Raw genomic sequence first — 24,297 nt, 5'->3', positions numbered from 1 at the left:
ATCCACCTCCTTCCTACCTCAGTGCATTTCAGCTGAAGGAATGTTTGGTGACAGACTGGCAAATGTGGCCACCTACCATTTACTTCCCTGAGGCAGATACAATTCCAGTTTCACCATCTTTTATTGGATACAGAGCCACAAATTCTGATGCCCATTTGAGTCCTTTTAAATACATACACTCAGGTACATTCAGCAAAGGGCATCTATGGGTGATGTGGAGCAAAGTGCTGGGATGGTGATGCCTGGGTGGGGCAGAAAAGTGGGGCCAGGGAAGGCCCCCTGGGGGCTGGAGGTACTGGCGCCACTTCGGAAACAAAACCAAAAAATGCTCTCCACCCCTCCGCCTGATGTGCTTGGGGTGAGGGAAGCTCCCTTCTCAGCTCAGGCCCACTGCAGCCTGGCTGTGCAGGGCAGGCAGGCCCTGGGGCCAGTTGTGGAGGTCCCCGCCAGCAGGGCTCACTAGAGCCAGGCCTACTGGCACCAGCCATGAGGCGAGTCTGCCCCTGCATGCAAGACCCCTGCCAGGGCAAAGCTGAGGCCTGGGGCCCTGCCAGCAGTGGCAGACAAGGCTCGGACTTGTGGCGGGGAAGCCTGCCTGATTGTCGGGGCAGTCTTGGGACTGGCCAGGGTCCCAAGGGGTTGGGGTCAGACTAGGAGCTAGCTGGTTGCCTTAGTTGGCCCTGGTATTCTGATCTTCACCCAATCCTAAACCTTATCCTCAGGCAAGGCTGTAGATGAACACACTTGTCCGGGAGTAAATACACACACAATACACAGCAATATATACAGAAACGGGGCCTGGGACGAGGCTGGGTGAGAAAGCCCAGCCACCAGGGGTAAAAAGAGAAGTGCCAGGCCCCTGGGGGAGGGAAGTTACACTCATCAGGGACTGATGGGCTGGGACAGATCCCATTGGTATGAGTTAACTCCTCTGGGCACTTGGGCCCTGCACCCAGTCACCATCTCTCATTTTCACCCCAAGTCCACCAGGAACTGGGTCTTTGGCACCAATAGTCCCTCTGGAAAGGTCTTCAACTTAGTGCCCAAGAGGGACTGGGGCATGGGCAGCTCCCCACCGGCAGCCCAGAGGACTAGAGACCAGGACCAGGGGGACAGGTGGGACCCAAAGGCAAGGGACAGAGTCAAACCTTGGAGCAGCTGCGGCCTTGGGAAGGAGGTGGCGCCTTTTTTTTTTTCCAGCAATTGCTGAGGGACTGGCTCAAACTCCACTCTCATGGGACTAGGAAAACATGAGCTGCCTTGGTCCTTAGGTGGTCTCCTGGCCAGTGAAAAGCCATGGTTCTGGGCAGCCCACTTTCTCTCCCTCAGGGATGCAGATACAGCATCTCCTTTGTTCTCTGCCAGTGCTGTGGGGAGGCAGCCTGGATAAAGCATGATATACTCAAGCCAAATACCCCAAGCCTCCCAGGCGCTGGGCTGTCAAGGAGAGGTGGTAAGGACACCAAGTGACCACCACTCATGGGGCCCCTACACATGCCGGGACCCCTGGAGCAGGGCCCGTGTTGGTTTGCTCTCACAGATAACTCTTTTGCATCTCATCAGGTGTGAGATGTGGAAGAGGGCTCTCCTGTGGGTGAGTGAAGGATAAGGTGCTCCTAGGGATGGCTGGGCCCTCCATCCCTGTTCGCCACCCTCAGCCCTAGCTGTGTGCTTGCCAGAGAAGTGACCAAGTGAACAAAAGCTCTCCACTCAGCAGCAGGGCTCATCCCCGAGGAGAGACAAAAATAGCATCAAGCTGGTGGGGAGCCCGCAAACCCACCAGTTCTCAGGGCAGATACGAAGGCCAGGGCACGCAAGTCTGTCAGCCCCAGGTGTGCAGCGGTACAGGCTGTGACCCATCGTTCCCATGGACCTATGCAATATGCACCCCACACAGCCCTCACACACTCAGCTAGAAAATACAGGGCGGGGGGCTTGGTGGGTTTCCTGGAAACAGCCATACTTGTTGAGAGGCAAACTTCTCACCAGCAGGAGAGGGGAGTCTTGTTCACTCTGCTGCCCCAGTGCTGGTGGTGCTCGGCACTAGTGCACAGAAGGAAACTACGACAACCATCAGGCCTTTCAGCACCACCTTTCTCCCACTCAAGCCTGCTGCCTGTGCACCCTGACGTTTCCCAGAACTGATGCCAGGCATTCGAGCAGGCATCTTCCCAGGGAGAAATTGCCCAAAGCCTTGTATTCGGGGATGGAGGCTACCTAGGGCAGAAAAAGCCCCTCAGTAGGACAGGCTCAAGCCAAGCAGGGCATCCCTTTGTGCTTTGTCCAGGAGACATCCTGGGGTCACAGGGAGCAGGGGCTATGGAGGGAGGATGCAGTTGGCAAAGCAGAACAGACACACCCAGGGCAACCAGGCCGAGTGGACCTCCACCTCCCTTCCAGGCCCCAGAACAGAGGAAGGTTGTGCTTCTCCTTCGTGACTCCTGGGGACAGGGCTGGGGAGGTAAGAGCCAATGGATCCAGCTGCTCTGGGGTGGGGATGCCACACAGACAAGGCTTCGTGCAGGACTGGACAGGGAGTTGCCAACATGCCACCCTTGGTATTTGGGGTCTTCAAAGGGCAGGGCCCAAACAAGCCACGGGAGGAAAATCATCAACAACGAAAACAGCCAGGACACAGCTGAGTGGGGAGCCAGGACAGCTGGGTACACGTCTGATCCTGTGGGGTCCCAGCTCTGGAGGCCTCATTGCAGGGTAACCCAGAGCGAGGCTGATGTCCGTGCCAGGTTGCGGCAGAAAGTTGGGTTTCTGGAAAGGACTGAGAAACTAGAAGAGCCCAGCCCCAGCCAGAACCAGTGGCCTAATGATTAGGGCTGAGAGCCCACCCTGTAACAGGAGAGAAGGAAACCCTAAGATGGACCCAGATCAATGTTTGAAAGAACTTTCCAAATGAAGGTTGGCAGGACCCACGGCCTTTGCGCCACTGTGGGAGTCCTGAGAGGTGGAACTGGGGGGACCTGAGTCTTTAGAGCCATAGTGTCAGGACCTAGCCCTCTGGGAACTGTGCAAGGGTCGGTGAAAGCCCCCATTTGCATTTTAAGCCAATGGTTCTGGCTCAGGTCCCAGCACTGCCCCTGGCAGAAGACCCCCAACACAGCCCTCAGCCTGTGGGGCCAGCGGAGATTGAGGGGGAGGCAGGTCCAGTGAGGCGGGTGGCTCTTCCTCATTCTTGGCCCCATGGGTCTGGCTCCCTACCAAAGCCACATCTTCAAGCAAGCTAGCCAGACGAGGAAGCAAACTAAACCACCCTCCTTCCGGACTCCTCCAGGCCCTAGCACAGAGGGCAGCCTAGTGATTCCCTCTCACGTAGCCTTGGGGACCCAAAGACCATCAGATTCCTGGCCAAGCACCCGGATTAGAAGTACATTCCTTGAGGACAGGAACTGCTTCTTGCTGCTGACACCGTTTCCCAGAGGCTCGGGATTGGTGGAAGTTATAGAAACATGCACCTTTTAGCTCTGAATTTAGTTCCGGTGTGTCGTGGGTATGTGGTGGCTGGGAGGGATCTTGTCTTTTCTACAGCAATAAAAACTCGAAGTTTTCTCTACCTTGGTAGGGGTGGTCTCGATGTCCTGGGGAGAAGTTCTGGACGAACGTCTTGCCCTTCCACGCCCACCCCACTACCTCGCTGCACCCCTACCTCTCACTTTCGGCTGGCCGCATCCCCAGACCCCTAGGGTTATCCCTGGAAAATACGGACCCAGAGCCCCGGTGGGCTGCCTGGAGGGGGTGCCCCACAGAAGACTGGGACACGGCAGGGGGAAGAGAAGAGCCCTCCTCGCCAAGTCCGAGCTGCCTTGTGGAGCAATCCTCTGGCCTGGAGCTTAACACAGGCCCCCGACCAGGAGGCTGGGCCTCACAAAGGGGAGGCCTGCAACAGCAGCCCGAGCGGCCGAGGCGCCACTGGTGGTTATTGCAGATCCTCAGGGCGATGACACCAAGTGCTGGTGGGACTCAGCTCTTCGCTGACTGGGCCCAGAAAGCTGCTCCAGCTGGGGTTGGGGTGGGAGCCGGGGGACAGCTGTCCAAGCCCCTGCCTTGGAGAGGCAGTGCTCAGGGTCAGGCCTCTTGCTCCACTGTCCCAGCAGGACAGGAGACTGACAACCCCTCCCTGGAAGCCAGGGATAACACTAGGCCTCCAAAGGTCTAGTACAAATCAGGGTCCCTCTGGAGGTCCAAAGAGAGTGCCCTGGTGTGGGGCTGGCAGGGGCCCTGCCGCCCCCCACCCGGGTTAGCAGCCGCCTTCCACCTTGATGTGCAGGATCTTAGAGAAGCCGGGCCTCCGCCGTAGGGCCTGCAGACCAAACCTGCGTTAGTTCTCCTCAGGGCAGACAGGTGGAGCCCTCCCTTCAAACACCCAGGTCACCAACCCCAACCTAGGGATGCCACTGGGGGTCTTGGGCAGCCTCAGAGACAGCTGCTCACCTGGAGTTTTGTCACCATGTCCTCAAACAGCTTCTGGGCCTCAGGGCTGCTGGGCTCTTTGAAATAATCAGCAATCCCAATCTGGACCACAATGGACTTGAGGTTCCGGCAGATGCCTGGGAAAAGGTAAGGTGGGGGCCCATGTCTGATCTGGGCAATGGGGCTGTCTTCTCTCCTCTTACTAATGAACAGAATCAGAACCGTCTGAGAGACAATCGTGTGCCAGGCACTGGGAGCAGATCCATGCTGCCCCGGGCTAAACTGGGCAAGGGGAGAAGGTGGAGGGTGAGGTCAAAGAGCAGAGGCTGTGGTGGACTCTGGGAGGACGAGTGGACAACAGCCAGTTGCGCAGGGGCTCTAGCAACTTCCCTGACAGAGGAGACCGCTGTGCTCTGGTCTGGGCATGTGGAATGAATTACAAGGATGGAGTGGCTGAGGTTAGGCTGATGGATCTCGGCTGGAGCACTTGAAGGGGGAAGGCAGGGAACAAATAGGCGGGGAGCAGAGGGCTTAAGGGACTGGACGTTGCCATGAAGTCAGGGGAGGAGAAGCAAGAAGGTCAGGAGGCTGAGAGGATTCTAAAGGTTATGATTTTGGAGGCCAAGCAGTTAGTTCTGGTGGTCTGTCCAGGGCGGGGCCCTGAGGCTGAAGTCGGGGAAGAAGAGGATCCTGGAGATGATAAGAAGGTCGAAGAACCTTCAGTGCTCAGGACGTGAGGGCCTGCCAGGGCCAAATGGTCCCAGATGATGGTCTACCCTTGGGCGTGTGCAGCCCCAGCTGGGCACCTGTGTCCTTAACGAAGGTGGAGGAATGACTGGGAGGGGAGTGGGGGCTGGAGGGAGGCAGGGGCCAGCGGAGGCGTGTGTGTGAGCCCCCTGAGAACTGTTCTAGGGGGCTCACACACATTATCTCATTAATCCTCCCACTCATTCGGTTTAGAAGTCAGCTTAAAAGATGGGGATACAGGGCTTCCCTGGTGGCACAGTGGTTGAGAGTCCGCCTGCCGATGCAGGGGACACAGGTTCGTGCCCCAGTCCGGGAGGATCCCACATGCCGCGGAGCGGCTGGGCCCGTGAGCCATGGCCGCTGAGCCTGCGCCTCCGGAGCGCCTGTGCTCTGCAACGGGAGAGGCCACAACAGTGAGAGGCCCGCGTACCACAAAAAAAAAAAAAAAAAAAAAAAGATGGGGATACAGAACCCAAGAGAAGTACAGTAATTTGCCCAAAGTCACACAGCTAATAATCAGTAGAGCCAGAACTGAGACCTAAGTCAGCCAGTTCCAGAACCCATCTGTTCGGCCTTTGCCCTTGGCTGGAGGCTCGTTTTGGGGTAGATGGTAGATGGTGCTGAACAGCTCATGCCTCCAACGTGGACAGAGCACAAGGCAATACATATCCACTGAACTGAACCATTTGGGTCAGATGCTGGCAGGCCTTAAATGCCACACTGGCCTCAGAAGGCACCGGTGGCAAAGCCAGGACTAGAACCCTGGTCAATCTGACCCCAGTCCTGGTGTTTGCTGACTAGGAGCGAGAGGGAGTCGGTTATGCTACCTGTTGACAAGACATGGTAAGAGCCAACAGTGGGACCCCACCCCACACTCCCCATCACTCACTGTTGAAATGCAGTAGGGCCTTGGGGGTGACAGGGGTGGCCGTGAGCACCAACATCTCCAGTCCCTTCAGGCCTTCCCGGCAGACCTCAGCCGCCACCTCTTGGGTGATCTCCGACACGTGGTCCAGCTCCAGGACCTGCAGTCGCATGCAGTTTCTCGCTAGGAAGAGGGAAGAAGAGGCAAGGTCCTGCTGACAAACACCCCAGGTCACCTCCTGCCACCACCCAGGCTGCAGCCCCGAGTCCCTCTGGGATTTCAGTGTTGCATCCACGCCTGCTTCCCATCACCCCCTACCCCAGTCCCAAGGAAAGACTCACCGAGTGATGCCAGGCCCTGCACCCCACAGCCGGCACCCCCGACCCCCAGGGCCCGGAGGTGGGGCCAACAGCGACCGATCATCTGTAGGCAGCGGTTACTGAAGCGTGTGGGCTGCTGGCTGGAGAACAGGGTGGAGGGAGGTCTGTCAGGGAAGCCCCTGGATGCATGATACCCTAAGCCTGCTCCTCTGTCAGGACCCGCCCCTCAAAGGGGAGGCCCCACCAACCACCCAGCCGTTCAAGTCAGAAACCTGGGATCTTCACTGACTCCTCCCCCTCACCTCCTGCCGAGACCTGCAGATTCTGATTCCTGAATAACTCTTCAACCCACAGTTCAGACCACCATCCATATTCATCTGAGTATACAACTAGTCTCCCTGCCAGTTCATCCAGCAGCTGCTGACAGCCAGCCACCTACTCCCATATCCTTTCACTCATTCAACAGAAGCCTCTCAAGTGCCTGTCATGACCAAGAACAATTGAGCTGGGCCCTGGGGACACAGTGGTGACACAGAGACATGGTCCCTGCCTCCAAGAGGTGGGCAGTGGGGGGGCATGACACAGAACATTCCTAGTCTGATGTCATCCCATTTTTTAAGATCTAAAATCCCCCAGTGGCTTCCCAGTGCTTTCTAGACAAAATGCAAACATCTAAAACCCCTTAGGCAAGGCCTTCTGACCTTGGCCCAAACCTTCCTCTCCACACTCATTGCTCGCTGGGCCCTGCCCACCACTCACACCACACGTGCTCCTTCCCTGAACACTTCGTCACTTAACAATCGCCCAGCATCTGCCACGTGCTCAGTATCAGGGATACAGAAATGGACATTCACAGCCTCTGCCCTGAGAAACATGAGTCTGGTGTAGACTGAAATATAGAGAAATTATTGTAAAATGGACTACAGCAGGGGCCAGGACAAGGTGCAAGAGGAATGGAGACAGGGGAGCAGTGACAAATTCTACCAGGGTGTTAGTGACAGGACACTGGGGGACCCGGAAGGAGGTGTCACGTGGAGAGGGGCTTGCAGGGCAGGTGCAGGGAGTGAAAAAGCCTGGTATGTTTGAGGAATTCCAAGTAAAGTGATGAATGACCTCACACCCCGATTCTTGGAAAATCAGATCTTTTGTACATTATACAGTGTCCTCCCTGAACTGCCTTTCATGTGCCAAACAAACCTGGCTATTTCCAGCTAGTGTGGGAAACAGCCCACCGTGGGCTCTGCAGCCTTTACGCACACATCTCATTTGAGCCAGCTATAGTCCTAATAGGATCGACAGATCTAATACCACCTTCACTTTACAGTTGAGAAACTAAGGCACGACTGGGTAGCCCAAAGTCACACTGCTAGCCGGCCAGGACGTGATCCAAAGTCTGATTCTGAAGCCCTGCTCCTGTCGCCTAAAGACACAGACTGATGAATGTGAATCTGTCACCCCAAACTGCATATGGAATGGGCCCAGATCTGCTCAGTCCTCAGCCCCACACCCAGCCCCAACCCTGCCCTTCCCCACCCCTGCCTGGGCTCACCAGGGGTGAAGTGGCGCCACCTGGAGGGAGACAATCTCTCTGCAGCCTGCGCCCAGGGCCCAAATGACCTCATGGCCCACCGGGTCTGTGGCGCTTCTGTTGAAAAGACAAAGTTGGGGCCACCAACTCCGGTGGCCTCTGCTCCTTTCCCTTGGGCCACAGAGCTCTTGGGTCCCTTTGCCCGAGAGCCCTGGGGGAAGGGTATGCAGAGCCCAGGGATCCCTGGGGCCCGAGGCCTTGCTTCTTGCAGCGTGGACCCACCTGTAGGTGACAGCCTGCAGGGCGCGGCAGTAGCAGCTGGCCAGCCAGAGCGAACGGTCAGTGAGGACGTTGGGACAGTGGGAGATGCGCAGGATCAGCAGATTCCCCCCAGCCGCCTTCAGCAGAGACTCTAGCCCTGCTTCCAGACAGCCCCTGGGGATAGCCAAGAGGTCAGGGCACTGTGGCCAGCTCCTCCTCTGGGAAGCATCCCGACATCACTCTGGGTCTGCAGCCCAGAAGCAACCCCCGCCCACCCACCGTGGCCTCACCGGGTACTCCGGGCATACTCCTCTTTGCTCTCCTTCTTGCCCCGCTGCCGGGGCTTCAGGTTCTGCAGTGTCAGCGAGTGGGCCTGGGTGCACCACTGAGCCAGCATTGCCAAGAACTGCAGGGAGAGAGGGGTTACCTGGGGATGGGGGGATCTGAGTTTGGTTGGCTGGAAGTGAACCAGCCCAGGACAGGAGGCCTCACGAGAGCATTTTGGGGAGTCAGGTTGGAGCCGGGGTGCTGTAAAAGGTTGCAAGGACCAGACCTTGCGGGGCCAGACTCTGCCAGGGAAAAGGTGGGTTCACAGCAAGGGTGATTAGGAGGGCAGGGCGGGAGGCAGGGACAGGCACCTTGGAAGAGACGCGGGCATTCTCAAGCAGCACCCGTGTCCAGACGGCAGGGTGGCGGGCCACGAAGCGCCAGTCCCGGCAGACCTCGGCGGCATGTAGCAGTGTGCGCGTGTCCAGGTAGGTGAAGATGCAGAACAGGGCGGCTCGCATCTTGAGGATCTCCGGGCTGATGACCTCATTGGAGCGTGAGGGGCTGCCCCTCTCAGCTCGCCGACCCCGCCCACTGCCTCCCTCAGGGCGGGCTGCACAATATCACGGGGTCAAAGGTCAGCGTGGGGTATGGGTGGGGAGCTGGGGTAGGGTAGGAGCTGCAGGAGGAATGGGCACGGACCAGCAACTTGGGAGGAGGGACAAAGGGCCTCTGCTTCCCCCTCCTCTGCATCACCCTCATTCCTAATTTTGCAAATTAGAAAAAGGTGGCCCTTCCTCAAGGGAACTTTCTTTTTAAGGTCGTATATCATCACGTATTCCAAAGTCATCCCCTAGATGAGGTGACCGAGTCAAGGTTGGAGAAGGAAGGGTCTTGGATAGAAACCCTGCATCTGTGAACAGAATGCAGGTGAGAGGTTGCCCAGAGCAGTCACGGGGGCACAGCCATGCACCCTGACCTGAACTCTCCAGCCTCCTGACCCTGACCCACTGACATATGCACATGGCTTTGTGTGGATACAGGAGAGGGTTCGCCCTGCTGTCCCCAGGCTTCAGTTTGAACACTCAACTCCTCTCCTGTGAATGTCATGTGAAGGGACCCCCTTAGCTGTGGCATCCTTGTGCAATACCCAACCGGAGTGCCCCTGTGCTACAGCACCGCCCTGTCCCAGCAGCTCCTGCCCCAAACTTGCTGGGCCCTGTGCGGGAGGGAGTTTGTCATTCTCATTGTGGGAAGTCTGGGGCAAGGCGAAAGGCGGTGCAGGAGCCCGGGAGATTTACTGCCTCAGCCCTGTGCCCCCTGAGAGCGCCATGGAAAGACTGGCCTCTCAGTCCCCCTCCCAAGACTCACCAGAGAGCCGGCAGCTGCTCAACGGCCCAGCCATAGCAGGCCCAGGGCGGGGGGCATCCGAAGGGCCCTCAGCCTCTGACTCGGTGGTTCGGGAGCCCACATCCGAGACGTCACCTTCCTCCCCCTCCGTGCTGTGTCGGCGAGGTCTGCGCTGCCAGTTCTGGATGGCCTGGCGCCGCAGGCCTGAGCTGCGAGGGGGCTGGGCCCGCTCCAAGCCGCCGTTGGCAGCCTGGACCCGTGTGCCCAAGCCCCCGGGGCCACTGTCCTCAGGGGCCCCCTCTTCTGGCCGGGGCAGCTCCAGACTGTCACTGTCATAGCAGCCTGAGCTCTGGGATGCAGCTGGGATGCGACTGCAGGCCCTGGGGTAGGGTGGACCAGGTGGTGAGGAGGAAGGGGTCCTAGGCCTGCCTGAACTCCCCATGCCACCCCACCACTGGCCAAGGGCAACCCACCCACCTTACCTTCCAAGAGTCCCCTCTGAGTGTGGAAAGCCAGACAGAGGTGACCCGAGGAGGATGGGGGGTGGAGGGGAAGCCACGGCCCAGATGGGCCAGCCAGCCAGCGGGCCAGTGGACCTTTCCAGGGGGAGGGTGGGCTGTGTGGGGCGGGCCAGGCCCGCGGCTTACCCTGTGCTGGGAGAAGAGCCATGCCGTGACACCGCGTACGTGCTAGGCATGGCCAGGCCCGCGTGGTGTTCTCGCTGTGGGCCCCCAGAGTGGGAGGGAAGGGCACGGGGGCAGAGGAGGCCAGAGGATGAGAAGGAACAGGAGAAACAGGGTACAAGATGGAGAGAAGGCGGGGGGGTGGAGAAGAAAGAAGAAGGAGAACAGTTGGGAAAGATGGACAAGTAGACAGATAGACAGCCCAGAGAGGCAGGCTCACCAGCCCCCTCCCCACACCCACCAAGTACCCCAGACCCCGGCTTGTGGCTCCTGGGCTCTCATTTGCAGGGATGGGCAGAGGCAAACCCCTGCCTGAGGACTGGGGTTGCTGGATGGTATCTCACTACAACCTCAGGGCTGGCCCTATTCCTGGACCCCAACTTCAGGCCTGGAATCTGCTCATGGGGAAGAGCCAAAGAAGGAAGCACGGAGCATCGTGGGGCGGGGGGTTGTCAGGCCATGTGTGAGGCATGGTTGTAGGGGGTCAGGTGTGCAGGTGGAGGAGGGAAGGCAGGTGGGTACTCACCGTCCTGCCTGGGCCCCGGGTACTGGGCCCAGCACCACTTCCCCCACCTCCGCGGCCCAGGCTGGCACTGGGAGTGCTGCCACAGCTGCTGCTGATGACCTGCAGCTGCCGCTCGGCGCGGTCGGCCCGCTCGAGGAGCTCCTCGATGAACTGCTGCAGCCGCAGCTTGGCGCTGGCCTCCCGCGCCGCCGTCTCCTTCAGGAACTGGTCAATCTGCACCACCTCCCTGGGCCCGGAGCAGTCTCTTTACCCCAGTGCCTTGGCCTGGATGCCCACCCACCCTCCGGAGGAGACCCTGAGCGGTAGGGAGAGACACGGGCACAGCTGGCCGCAGGGTCCACTCGTGGTCACATGGGTACACACAGAACATACCCAGGAACACTGCCCCACACAACACGACGGCACACACAGAAATGCAAGCGCACACTCCGAGTCATACATGCACACCCCACCAACCCAGGCCCAAACACACAACCAGACACTGCTGCTCCCCACAGAAATACTCACAGGTGTGCTCAATCACACACAGCCACCTCCCCTCTCCAGAAACACTCACGGGCACACACTTACAGTCCACATAGCCCAGGAGACAGCCCCCCACGCTCATGTACATGTACTCGTATCCCGTTCATTCACAGGCACACAGTCTGAGGCACAGTCCTACCAACACATTCAAACACACACACTTTCAGAAACATTCTCAGATTCAGAAAAGCACACTTATTATAGTTGCACCAACCTCCAGGAGTTGCACGGACACACAGTACACTTAAGAGTCATGTGAGTATTTACTCTCAAGTGCATTCACAGTTGTTCATGCATCCATTCACCATTTACAGGCACCTTCTAGGTGCCAAGCACCGTTCTAGGCATTGGGGTGTCCAGCAGTGAACAAAGCAGAGAAAACTTCCTGCCCCCCATGGAGCTTGTATCACAATGGGGACAAATAAATAACATCTGTGTACTTCATAATTCTACATTGAAAGACCAGAGGAATGAGGAGAAGCCAGCAAAGAAGACTGAAAAGAAGCCAATAGAAAGATAGACGGTAGTTCCAAGGAGAGTGTCTTAGAAGCCAAGTTAAAGAGGCGTTTCAAGGATCAGCTGTGTCAAATGCTGCCAATGGGCCAAGTAAGATGATGACTTGGCCTCGGTAACATGAAGGTCATTTATGACATGGAGGATAGTGATGGAGGTGGACAACTGATCAGAGTGGGTTCAAGAGAGAAAGTGGGGAAAGAAACTGAAGATGAGGAGTAGAAACAATATTTTCAAGGAGTTTTTCTGTAAGGAGGAGAGAAGTGGCGGTAGCTTAAGGGGGAGATAGGGTTAGGCAGAGTGGAGAAAGGACTGTATGTCTGTATGTTTTCAGCAATGATACAGTAGATAGGGAAAACCTGACGGGGGCAAAGGGAGAGGGGAGAATTGAGCCATGTCCTTGAGTAGGCAAAAGGGAAGACGATCTGGTGTCACAATCAGGAACTGGCCTTGGTAGGAGGGCAGAGAAGGAAGAGAAACCGTCTTTACACACGCGGTCACACTGCCATGGACTCAGAGTCCTAAACACACACCTTCATGACACTCTTGGCCACACGCGCACCACCATTACACGCTAGTGGCCACAGATCCCCTATAAATTTGGCCACATACATAGCCACACTCACGGTGGTGGCGGCGGCACAGTGACACGCGTGGTCACCTACTCAGGAACATTCGCGGACACACCCACCCACAAGGCCCTTCGGGCCACTCACTGCTGCTTGCGGCTCAGCTCCTGTTCCTTGTGCACCAGGTCCTGCTTGAGCGAGGCCAGCAGCTCCACACTCACGTCCACCTGGCGCGAGAGCTCAGAAGCGCGCTCCTCCAGCTCCTCCTTCTCGCGCCCCAGCCGCGCGCTCTCCTGCCGCGCAGTCTCCAGCTCCGCCGCCTTGCGCTCCAGCTCGGCCTGAAGCCGGCCCACCTGGCCCGCGATTTTCTGCTCCACCTCCTCGCTCAGCCGCTCCAGCCGTCGGTCCACCTCCAGCTTCTCCAGCGCTCGGATCTTGAGGCGAGCCAGGCCCTCTTCGTAAGCCACATCGGCGGGCGAGGGAGACGCGGGCGAGGCAGAGGCGGGCCCGGGGCCAGGCCCGGGCGGCGGCGTCGAGCACGCCGAGGAGGCCACGGACTTGCGGGCGAGTAGCTCCCCCAGCGGGATCTCGATCTCGCGGAGCGCGTAGCGCGCGGCGGCGGCGGGCACGAGGCCCGGCTCAGCCAGCTCCTCGCAGGGCAGGCTGGCGGGCACCAGGTCGCCAGGGAAGTGGGCGAGGGGTGCGTGGTGGTGATGGTGGTGCAGCAGGTGTGGCGCCGCGGGGGACGGCCCGGCCGCCTGCTCCTTGCCCTGGAAGGACGTGCTCTCGAAGACCTCGCGCCGGGCGCCTGGCACGGCCAGCAGGGCGGCAGGCTCAGGCGCCAGAGGGAAGCCGGAGGCGGCGGCGGCGGCAGCCGCGGCCGCCGCGGCGCCGTCGCAAATGCTGTTGGTCTTGGAGAGGATGTAGAGCGTCTCGTACGTGTGGCTGTACTCCAGGTGCGCGCGCAGCGACGACAGGCTCCGGAAGCGCTTGTGCTCCCCGCAGCGGGGGCAGCGGTAGGGCAGGTCCAGCGAGGCCATGGTCCCGCCGTACCCGCGGCGCCCGGGCTCCACCGCGGCCGCCCTGAGGGTCAGCCGGGCGCGCTCATGGGGGGCCGCGGGCGAGGCCCCCTGAGGGGTCAGGCAGACTCAGGGCGCTGGCGGCCAGGGGCAAGGAGGCTAGAAGAGAGGGAGCAAGCCTTAGGAGGGTGGTATCCCTCCCCACCTCCAACCCGTATCCCCCACCCATGACAAAATTGACTTCCCCAGAAAACACGTGCCCAGAAGAGAGAGGTGAGGGGAGACCAATGGCCAGACCTCCCAGAGGGGACTGGCCTGCTCCAGTACCTGTGTGTGGGCTGTGCATGTATGAGAGTGAGAAAGAATGAGAATTCTCTAAGAAAGAAAGAAAAAAAGCATTAGTTTTATTTATAATAGTTACAACCTGGACATAACGGAAGTGCCCATCACCAGTAGAATGGATAAATTGTGTTATATTCATAATGGGATGTTACCCAGCAATAAGAAAAGGAACCACTGGGTACATGCAACAATATGGGTGAATCCATTTAATATTATGCTGCATGAAAGAAGCCAGAGTAGATTGCATACTGCTGGATTCCACACATACGGAGTTCAAGAACAGACTAAATTGATGGTGACAGAAGTCAGAATAGAGTTTACCCCTGGGGCCTGTATAGACTGGGCAGGGGCAGGCGGGAACTTTATGTAATGCTGAAAATGCTATCTTGATATGAGTGGTGGTTATACAGGTGTACATGTAAGGTTATACAGCTTATACGTATGTACACTTACGATTAGTGTACTATATGTACTAGCTTATTACATCTCAAAAAATGCTTATTTCGTGTCTTGCAAACCACACTCATTAGACCAGCTGGACTATTGGTACCATGTTGCAGTGACCAAGATGTCACCTCACCTGATGATACCAGTGTTATGTCACTGTTCCCGTTCCTGCTTCTGTCCCACTCCCTCCCATCCCTGCTCTTCCCTTTGCCTCAAGGGCCATGATACTTGTCTTCTCCAGGTTCCTTCTGGCACAAGTCACCACCCTTCCTGGCGTCCCACTCCTGGTCACCCTGAACGCCTGCTGCCCATCCCCCCTTAACTCTGGCTTCCGGTCACCCTTCCCCTGCCTTGTGGGATCCCTACCCTATTCTTCACTGCCCTCCTCTTCCTAAATGCCTGCTACCAGGCTTCAACCACCTCTGCTATCACTGTGCTCTTCAAGTCACAGACCACCTGCTAATCAGACAATGTAGTTGTCATCAAGGGTCTTCACCTACTTCGTCCCTTGGATAATACTACTGACCGCTCCATGTTCATAGGCTGCCATGAAGCTGCCCCGTTTGGGTTCTCTGACCTTTTCTTCTTGCTGTCTTCTTAATCTTCCTATCTCCTGATGGGAGGTCTGCCTTCAAGCCCCCTTTGCCTCTATCTGGTTCACTCCCACAGTCTGGTTTACTCACATCTTTAAGCCTTGACTCTCAGCTCTACCTCTCTATCCTGACCTACTCTTGAGTTCCATTTGCCTTCTGGCTTTCCACATGGATGTATGGGTGGATGCCTGTTCCCTTTGCCAGCCCAGCACCCAGTCGTCCCCCTGGCAACAGCACCCTGCTTTGACCTTGGGTCACCATCCTTCCTTCCCCACTTTCTCAGTCCATGTGGTCTGGGTGGGGGTTGATGGTTCACCCTTGCTCCAGGGGTAAGAATGTGATATAGGCCTGGCCAGTCAGAGTCCTGAGATGGGCACAGATCACCCAACTTGAGTCAATGAGTCATTTCTCCGGGACTTCTCTGGCATTACTGGGGAAAGCATCCTCTTTGGGCTCAGGTTTCAAAGCTGATGGGGAGGGCCAGAGCTGTGAGGGCCATCTTTGCCTCCTCTGGGAGGAACCACCTGGGAATGAAGCCAACACAGACAGGTAGAAGTGAGATTCCTCACACTGTTTGAGATCCTGGTCTGTTCAGTTGTGTGAGCCAATCAATTCCTTTTGCTTTAGCCAGTTGGAGTTGGGTCTGTGTTATCTGCACCAGAAAAAATTCCAAACTCAGAAATTAGAATCAGAAGTCAAATTTTTTGGGAAAAAATTTTAGAAGGAATTAGCTGAACTAAGAGGGACCGTACCGCTTCCCCTGCTCAGAAGTTGGTGAAGCCTGCTACACAGCAGCAAAGCAGCTGATGAAACTCTCCCACGGCCTCTAGAGCTCAGATGTTCCTACCAAGGCTGGAACTTTAGGGGACTTGTAGAAAAATGTCCAACAAGAAAGAGACACGCTCTGGCTAAAAGGGGCCCATCTGAAAGCAGAGAGGAAGAAAATGCTCCTTTGCCCAGAGAGGCCCTTTCTGCCTGAGGCCAGTAATTCAATATGGCTGAGAGTCAGATAATTAAGAGCCAGTTCTCTGCTTCTAGCTAAAGTCAGCTCAAGCAAAGACAGGCAGGCTGGAAACGCAGAGGGAGACAAACCTGGGGCCTGATAGGCTCTTCACTCCTCAGGCCCTCTTGAACCCCTCCTGCTGTGCCCTCCCAGCTCAACAGAGGCAACCGTTGCTTCCAATACAGGCAGCCTTCCAGTGAGATGCAGCTTGAGGGAGAAGGGGCAAACGAACTCTGCCTCTCATCACAGACTAGGAGTTTGCATTGCCCTGCAGCAGAGGCCTATCTAGAGCCACAGAACCACGGGCTCCTGGGACAGGCAGAGCACCAAGCCCTGTTGCTAAGAGACAACTCCTCCTCCTCCCCCAACAGCATCACCAGGGACTTGATTCAAGAATTATAACTTTCGGGCTTCCCTGGTGGCGCAGTGGTTGAGAGTCTGCCTGCCAATGCAGGCGACACGGGTTCGTGCCCCGGTCCGGGAAGATCCCACATGCCGCAGAGCGGCTGGGCCCGTGAGCCATGGCCGCTAAGCCTGCGCGTCCGGAGCCTGTGCTCCGCAACGGGAGAGGCCACAACAGTGAGAGGCCCGCATACCGCAAAAAATAAATAAATAAATAAATAAAAATAAAGAATTATAACTTTCAATAGGTTTCCAGTTTGGTTAATAGCTCTGGGGATGGCTGAATACGAACTGACTGAGAGCATTCTAATCATTAAAGGGATTGTATTGCCAGGAAAAACCCACAAACCTGGAAAACAAAGGCCAGGGATTACTCAGCCCCTACAGTTTCCCAACCCCAAACCTCCACCAATGGGAGGTGACCCCTCAAAGCCCCTTTTGCACAGGGCCACAGAGCATGAAGGATAAGGGATGCTCTCCGAGACAGCAGAACCAGAGCAGCAGACGGGTGGGCCAGGGAACCTCATCCACGCCGACTGCTCAAGCATGTGGACTGGGCTATGGACTTGTGACCCCTGAGTGTTCTCCCTCACCTCCCCTCTTCAACTGGGAGGGTTTTGTTCTTTCAGTTATCCAATTTTTCTTCCATCATTGTAGTTTGGCCATAAATTGAAAGACCATGAGGGGCTAGCTCAGTACCACGACAGATAAGATCTTGAATTGGGGCTGGGCATGGTAAGTGGTGAGAACTTGGAACGTCTCCTTCCGGAGGTGGGACAGGTGTGTTTTAAGTTTTGTAAGGGACAATTGCATTATGATAAACAGAGAAAACTTTTAAATTATACGAGAAGGGGGATCTGTCTAGATCTTGGACAGAGGTGGAAGGTAGTGGACATTTATTGGTTTTGCTCTTCAACTCCAGTCCCCCTTTGTAGGTAGACACCCCAGTTTTCCCTTGAAGAACCATTTCCCCCCCACTCTGAGTCGATGTTGTTTGGGTAGGGCTGACCCCACCCCCAGGCTCCAGGGGAGCTCATGTGACCTTGGCCTGTTCATCAGTCACAGTTAGCACTCTGTACTGGGCGAGTTTCCTAGGCCAGGCCAATACAGCCACTCTAGACCTGTGCTCAGCCGGCAGAGTGTGAGGCTGGAGCTGCTGGTGGCCCTTTCTGTCCTCTCTCTGGGTGAGAAGAAGAAAAAGACTCCTCATGACATCCCTTGACCACCCAGATCCAGATGTGCCAAAAACTTTAACCCAGGACTTGTCAATTGTGTGAGGCAGCAAATTGTTTTGTAGATTAAATCATTGGAATTGGTAGCCAGTAATGAGGCTCTAAACTACCACGATGACCCACAGCACCAAAAAACAAACCTTGGACTTCCCTGACCCACTCCCCAGCATCCGTTTCCCTCAAGAGTGCCACTGTCCTCCCAGGCACCCCACAGCCCTGGCCATCTTGATTTTGCTGTCTGCTAGCCATCAAGACCAGCTGATTTTTCCTTTGAATTCTCTCAACACAACTGTTCTCTTCTCATGCTTTGTGCTCCCCCCACCCCTGGACTGCTACTCCAGCCTTTGGTCTCACAGCTCTCTACCATCCTATATAAGGCACCAGATGCCTCTGACTAGAGATAACTCCTGCTTATCATCCTTCAATTATGCCGATCATCTGTCGGCTGCAGCCAAACTCCACAGCTTCATGCTTTGGCCTTGATGTACTCTTGCCAATTTGAAAAATGGCCTGGCTGTTTCACTTGCATTTTTTTGATTACTAATGGCTGGACATTTTTTCACAATTTATCAGTCATTTATATCTCTTTGGTGCCTTGACTATGTACTACTTTGCTCATTTTTATACTGAACATTCATCTTTTCTTGTTGATTTTTTTTTTTTTTTTTTTTTGCTGTATGCGGGCCTCTCACTGCTGTGGCCTCTCCCGTTGCGGAGCACAGGCTCTGGACGCGCAGGCTCAGTGGCCATGGCTCACGGGCCCAGCCGCTCTGCGGCATGTGGGATCTTCCTGGACCGGGGCACGAACCCGTGTCCCCTGCATCCGCAGGCGGACTCTCAACCACTGTGCCACCAGGGAAGCCCTCTTGTTGATTTTTGAAGGCTTTTTAGAATATTGATCTTTTGTCATTTATATACTACAAATATTTTTCTTGAGTGTGTTGATTAGCTTTTACTTTTGTTTACAGTCTTTATTGATATACTAAAGCTTTAAAGTTTCCTTCAGTAAAATCTTTAGGATTTCTCATTTTGTTGTCATGCTTAGAAAGTCCATCCCTATCCAAGGGTTATATAAACTTTTAGTACTTTGTGATCTCCTTTTTTAAAAAGTCCAGAACATGTTTTAAATTAAGGGCTTTAAACAAATAACCATAATATTATAACTGACAATGACTGGTAGCATGCAAATATTTCAGGCTGTGTGGTTTCCTTTATACACTGGAGTTTTCATCCATCTAGAAATTTTTGGTATGCATGGTGAGACAAGGATTTTAAAAAAACCAACTTTTTGTTATGGAGATTTTCACACATATTCCAAAATAGAGAGAATATGATGATGAACTCCTATGTACCCATCATCTAACTTCAGAAATTATCAACTCGTGGCCAGTTTTTTTCATCTGTACACTGTTCTCTGGCTCACACCTCCTCCACCACTGGATAATTTTGAGCAAATCCAAGTTATTGTATCATTTCATCTAAAAGTACATTAGTATGTATAAGATAGGGACTTAAATTTCTTTTAAAAAACTAAATATTACTCACTGTTCTAACATCACCTTCTTTTAGGTATATTAACACTCTAGAATCTGAAAAAATTGGTATAGACGATCTTATTTACAAAGCAGAAATACAGACATAGACATACACAACAAACGTATGGATACCAAGGGGGAAAGGGGAGGGTGGGATGAAGTGGGAGATTGGAATTGACATATATACACTATTGATACTATGTATAAAATAGAAAACTAATGAGAACCTACTGTATAGCTCAGGGAACTCTACTCAATGCTCTGTGGTGACCTAAATGGGAAGGAAATCCAAAAAAAGAGGGGATACATGTATACGTATAGTCGATTTACTTTGCTGTACAGTAGAAACACAATATCGTAAAGCAACTATACTCCAATAAAAATTTTAAAAAGAAAAGAGAGGGAAAAAAACCCCTCAAACAGTAGCCTTGAGGGGTAAATCCAAAAGATGGTTCTCTGAAAAGACCAACAAAATAAATAGCCCTCTGGCAAATCTATTCAAAGAGAAAAAGAAAGAAAACAAATACATAACACTATAATGAAAAGAGGGATATAACCACTGACACAGAGATTTTTTTAAATTACTGAAATGCTACCAGTTACAACTCCTGGCCCAAATTTTTGAAAATCTGGATGAACTGAATGCTTTTCTAGGAAAATATGAATTATCAAAATTGACTCAAGAAGAAATAAAAAACCTGAATAGACTAATGGCTATAGATAAAACTGAGGAAGTTGGCAAACTGATCAGGCATACATTATAAGGAGAACTTGGTTCACACACACACAACTGTTCAGGAACAGGATTATTCTTCATGCACGTACAGCTGGGTTTCTGAGCGCCTCTGTATGCCTGTCCATCTCAGCTAAGCGCTGGTCCTTCCTGTGGGGGAATCTTGCCTACACAGCACCTTGCTAGCCAGGCTTCTAGAAGAGCAGGGGAAGGGGGAGGCCTGGGGGTATAGGCCTGAGTGTGGATGTGCAAGCTAGAGGAAGGAAGGGGCTTCTGGGATCCAGGTGGCTCTTCACCTGAGGCCAGCCCACCCCACAGTTTCCCTCCATCTGCTGGAGCTGAGGAATGACTATGAATCATTCTTAGGAATGTTTCTGCCTAGATCTACCCACCTCCTCAGCATGAGCATGAAGCTTTGCCTGAACGCAAGCAAGAAGGTGATGGAGGGAGGAGGGGAGAGAAGGAAAGGGAAAAATAGAAGTGTTGTCTATTCAAATTCCATCACAATCCTGTACTGTGATCACCTTGACAGAACGGTCAGAGATTTTCCTTTGCATTCTCGTCTCCCCAAATCAGCAACCTCTGCAAACCTAAGACCTGCCTCCTTTTTCAGCCTGGCCCTGCCTCCTTGCCATCCTCAGGACCTGTTATCTCCTTCCCCCATCTCAGATGTCTATCTCAAGTCTACTTTTCTTTTTTTTTTTTAAATCTAGGGGGATTCCAGGGACTCCAGTCCCCAGTCAATACTATTAATACCTAATTTTTTTAAATTTATTAATTTATTTGTTTTTGGCTGCGTTGGGTCTTTGTCGCTATGCGCGGGCTTTCTCTAGCTGCGGCGAGTGGGAGCCACTTTTCATTGGGGTGCGCGGGCTTCTCATTGTGGTGGCTTCTCTTGTTGCGGAGCACGGGCTCTAGGCACACGGGCTTCAGTAGTTGTGGCACGCGGGCTCAGTAGTTGTGGTTTGCGGCTCTAGAGTGCAGGCTCAGTAGTTGTGGCACGCGGGCTTAGCTGCTCCACGGCGTGTGGGATCTTCCTGGACCAGGGCTCGAAACTGTGTCCCCTGCATTGGCAGGGGGATTCTTAACCACTGAGCCACCAGCAAAGTCCAAGTCTACTTTTTTTAAAGTCCAGCCCAAGGTTGTTTTCTTTGGGTAGAAGACTCAATCAGAAGCATTAGCTGTTTTTGTCTTTAAGGCTTTCCGGTGTGTGAGTTTCATGTCCTCTCAAATAAGACCAACCATGTCCAGATGTGTGTCTTCTCTGGCTCCTGTCTACTGTCACATTTTCACGTGTTGACTCTGCCAGAAACACAGATAGTCTTGCATTTTCATGGCCTCCACTACCATGTAGTCACTGAGAGTTCCTGCAGTGAACATTATTATTTTTATCTGCTCAGCAAGTCTTCTTCACCTTCTGGTAATAGCAACATCTCATCTTCTCTTTGGTGAGCTACCCCTCCCCACTCCATGTGGTTCTGACATGGCTGCCAATCCTAGTGGGGTGGACCCAGACCTGACCAATCACTGTACCCCCATCTTCTTGGCCATAATGATTCCTCAGGCTGAGCCAACTGAATCCTTCACTGAGAATTTATATGAAAGACTAAGGAGTCCTCTTGACTCTCTGGGATCACATGCTAGGGATGATGAAGCTGTCTATGGCCTTTTGCAACCTCCACCCATGACATGGAGAAAACCCATGACTGGTGGGGAGAAAATGTGGCAACACTCAGAGTGAAGCCTAGTCAAGAGTTAGAGAGTCTTCACCCACTTTTTTTTTTAATATTTTTCTTATTTATTTATTTATTTATTTGGCTACGTTGGGTCTTCGTTGCGGCACATGGGCTTTCTCTAGTTGCAGTGAGCAGGGGCTACTCTTTGTTGCAGTCCGTGGGCTTCTCATTGAGGTGGCTTCTCTTGTTGCAGAGCACGGGCTCTAGGCATGCAGGTTTTCAGTAGTTATGGCACGTGGGCTCAGAAATTGTGGCCCGCGGGCTCTAGAGCGCAGGCTCAGTAGCTGTGGCGCACGGGCTCAGCTGCTCCGTGGCATGTGGCATCTTCCCGGACCAGAGCTTGAACCCATGTCCCCGGCATTGGCAGGTGGACTGTTAACCACTGCGCCACCAGGGAAGTCCTTCACCCACTTTTGAGAACCTGCATACAGTTATGCCCAAGATCCACTCATCCCTCTTTTTTCCAGTTATATGAATTGGTACATATCCTTTTTTGCTTAAAATAATTTGGGTTGGGTTGGATTTCTGTCATTTGCAATCAAAAGTCTTAACTAATACCCTTATAAATCTGTATTTCAAACCTAGAATTCTCTCCTAAACACTATTCCAACATGAATTCATTCAACGTACATTTACTGAGTACCTGCTCTGTGCCATGAACTATACCAGGTGCTGTGCTAGGGATGTTGAGGACACACAGACCTACAAGATCCAATCCTTGCCTTCAAGCAGCCTGTGATCTGGGGCAGACTAATGGATTGGATGGTGTAGTCATGAGATAAATGTTATGCAAGAGACTGGCACAGAATTCTACACTTAGCTTGAGGAACTGGAGGGGGGGTTGGGGAACCCCCAGATGTAGTAGCATCTAGGCCGACTCTTTCTTTATGATTAATTTTTATTGGAGTATGGTTGCTTTACAATGTTGTGTTAGCCTCCACTGCAGGCTGACTCTTGAAGAGCAAAATAGAGTTGTCAGGTGAGGAAGGGCAATTATAAGGCTGGGGAGGGGAAGAAACAATCCTGAGCAGCAAAAGAGCATGTACAAAGGCAAGGAACTGAGAAAGAGTATACCTGTCACAGGGAAGGAAAATGTAAACTCCATGAGGGTAGAGACATTGTCTTTCTCAATCACTATTTCCCCAGCACTTAACAACAGTGCCCGCTAAGTGCTCAGTAAATGTTTGTGGAATGAAGGGATGGCAAGGACTTAATCAGATGTAGTTTAGAGAATGGACTACAGAGGGCCAATGTCAGGAAGAAGGCTACAGGAACACAACACGGAAATTGTTAGCCAAGTTAGCAGGAGTGCAAATTGGGAGAAGGATGGGTCTGGCAACAATTAAGAAAGGAGAGGGGAGAAGGCTTGGTGACAGAATGACTGCGGTGGGTACAAAAGGGAGGAGTCAAGGGTCAGGCTCAGGTTTGGAGTTTTGAGCATCTATGTAGATGGGGATGAGGTTCAGTAAGGAGGGAAAATGAATGAGGGCAGGTTTGGGGGAGAGAGAGTGAGTTTGGTTGTAGATTCCATGAGTTTGAGGTTCCAGTGGGCCTTGGAAATAGAGATATTTGGTACATAGTTTGCAAAATGCAATATGGAGCTGAAAATACAGTTTTGGCAATTTAAGCATAAAAACAAAAGTGGATGAACAGGACCATGGAGAGGGTGCAGAGAGAGGAGAGCCGGGGTGGAAAGGTGGACCCTCAGAGAGGCAGAGGAGGGAGAAGAACCAAGAAGTTCCTAAGAACCAGCAGCAGAAATGGGAATTCTGGCAGGAAACCTTCAGGAAGAGAGGACGTCATGGATGGAAGGAGTGGGAAGGAGTAAAGAAAACAGTGTAAACAACAGGAGTTGATAACTCAGGTCAGAGCAGAGGTGGAAAAGGTCCACTAGTGACTTTAGAGAGGGCCACTTTGATGAGCCTGGCTGCTGTGGGTTGAGAAGAGAGTGAGGTGAGGATGTGAGTAGACAGTGAGTAGACGCAGGAAGCTCAGCTGTGAAGGGAAGGGGGTTGCATGGGAGAATCAGAGGCAGTATTGAAAATGAAAGACACCTGAACATATTTAAATGCTTCTTAGAGATAACCTAATTTTAATCTATACCATCACTTCCGCTAGCCTGAGGCACGGATAACTCAGTGCCTCAGACCTGTAATTTATAGCAATTCTTTTTTTAAAAGTGTTTCTTAGAAGCAGCAAGTAGGGAAGACGAAATGGATGATATTTTAACGTAGGCGGCTGAGAGCTTAATATGACCAATAGTGAACTCATGATACCACAATGCTCACCTTGAAACCTGCTTCTTCCTCCTGCTTCCCATCTTGACCAACATGCTCATTGTCTACTTGGCGCCCTGGGTGCAACCCCCAACGCATCTCTGAATTCTCAAAGTCCCCCTCAGATCTCATCAGTTGCTGATTTTTGTCAATACTATCTTCTAAATATTTGACTCTATTTGTTGCTTTTCCTATAGCCCTTTTCCTATTATCCTCTTCTATCTGGACATTGATACTGTTTCTAACTGGAGTCTCTAACTCCTCCAGCTTTGAATTCTCATGGTTTCCTCAAAAAGATATCCAGTCGTGTCACTCTAATTCTTATAAAACATCTCTGAAGGCAGGCCATCTTCTAAGAAGTAATGTCCACCCTGCCTTGCCTGCCCTCAAGGCTGACTGGAAT

General features: G+C 53.3%; 1 protein-coding gene across 1 annotated transcript; it reads right to left on the bottom strand.

Annotated features, from left to right (window-relative positions):
* Nucleotides 1–4,249: 4,249 nt before the first annotated feature.
* FBXO41 (F-box protein 41) lies at nt 4,250–13,616 on the bottom strand (the record flags this gene model as incomplete). The annotated part of the gene is made up of 12 exons (XM_081254183.1): nt 4,250–4,312; nt 4,444–4,559; nt 6,059–6,217; nt 6,376–6,494; nt 7,904–7,999; nt 8,165–8,317; nt 8,434–8,549; nt 8,782–9,023; nt 9,782–10,140; nt 10,408–10,481; nt 10,970–11,195; nt 12,724–13,616. The coding sequence occupies 12 exons, from the start codon at nt 13,614–13,616 to the stop codon at nt 4,250–4,252; spliced, it is 2,616 nt and encodes an 871-aa protein (XP_081110309.1).
* Nucleotides 13,617–24,297: the final 10,681 nt, after the last annotated feature.

The sequence above is a fragment of the Mesoplodon bidens genome (assembly GCF_964165515.1).
Source record: "Mesoplodon bidens genome assembly, chromosome: 14".
Classification (NCBI taxonomy): domain Eukaryota; kingdom Metazoa; phylum Chordata; class Mammalia; order Artiodactyla; family Ziphiidae; genus Mesoplodon; species Mesoplodon bidens.
Note: the sequence above shows the minus strand (reverse complement) of the source record. Positions and strands in the feature narration are given on the sequence as shown.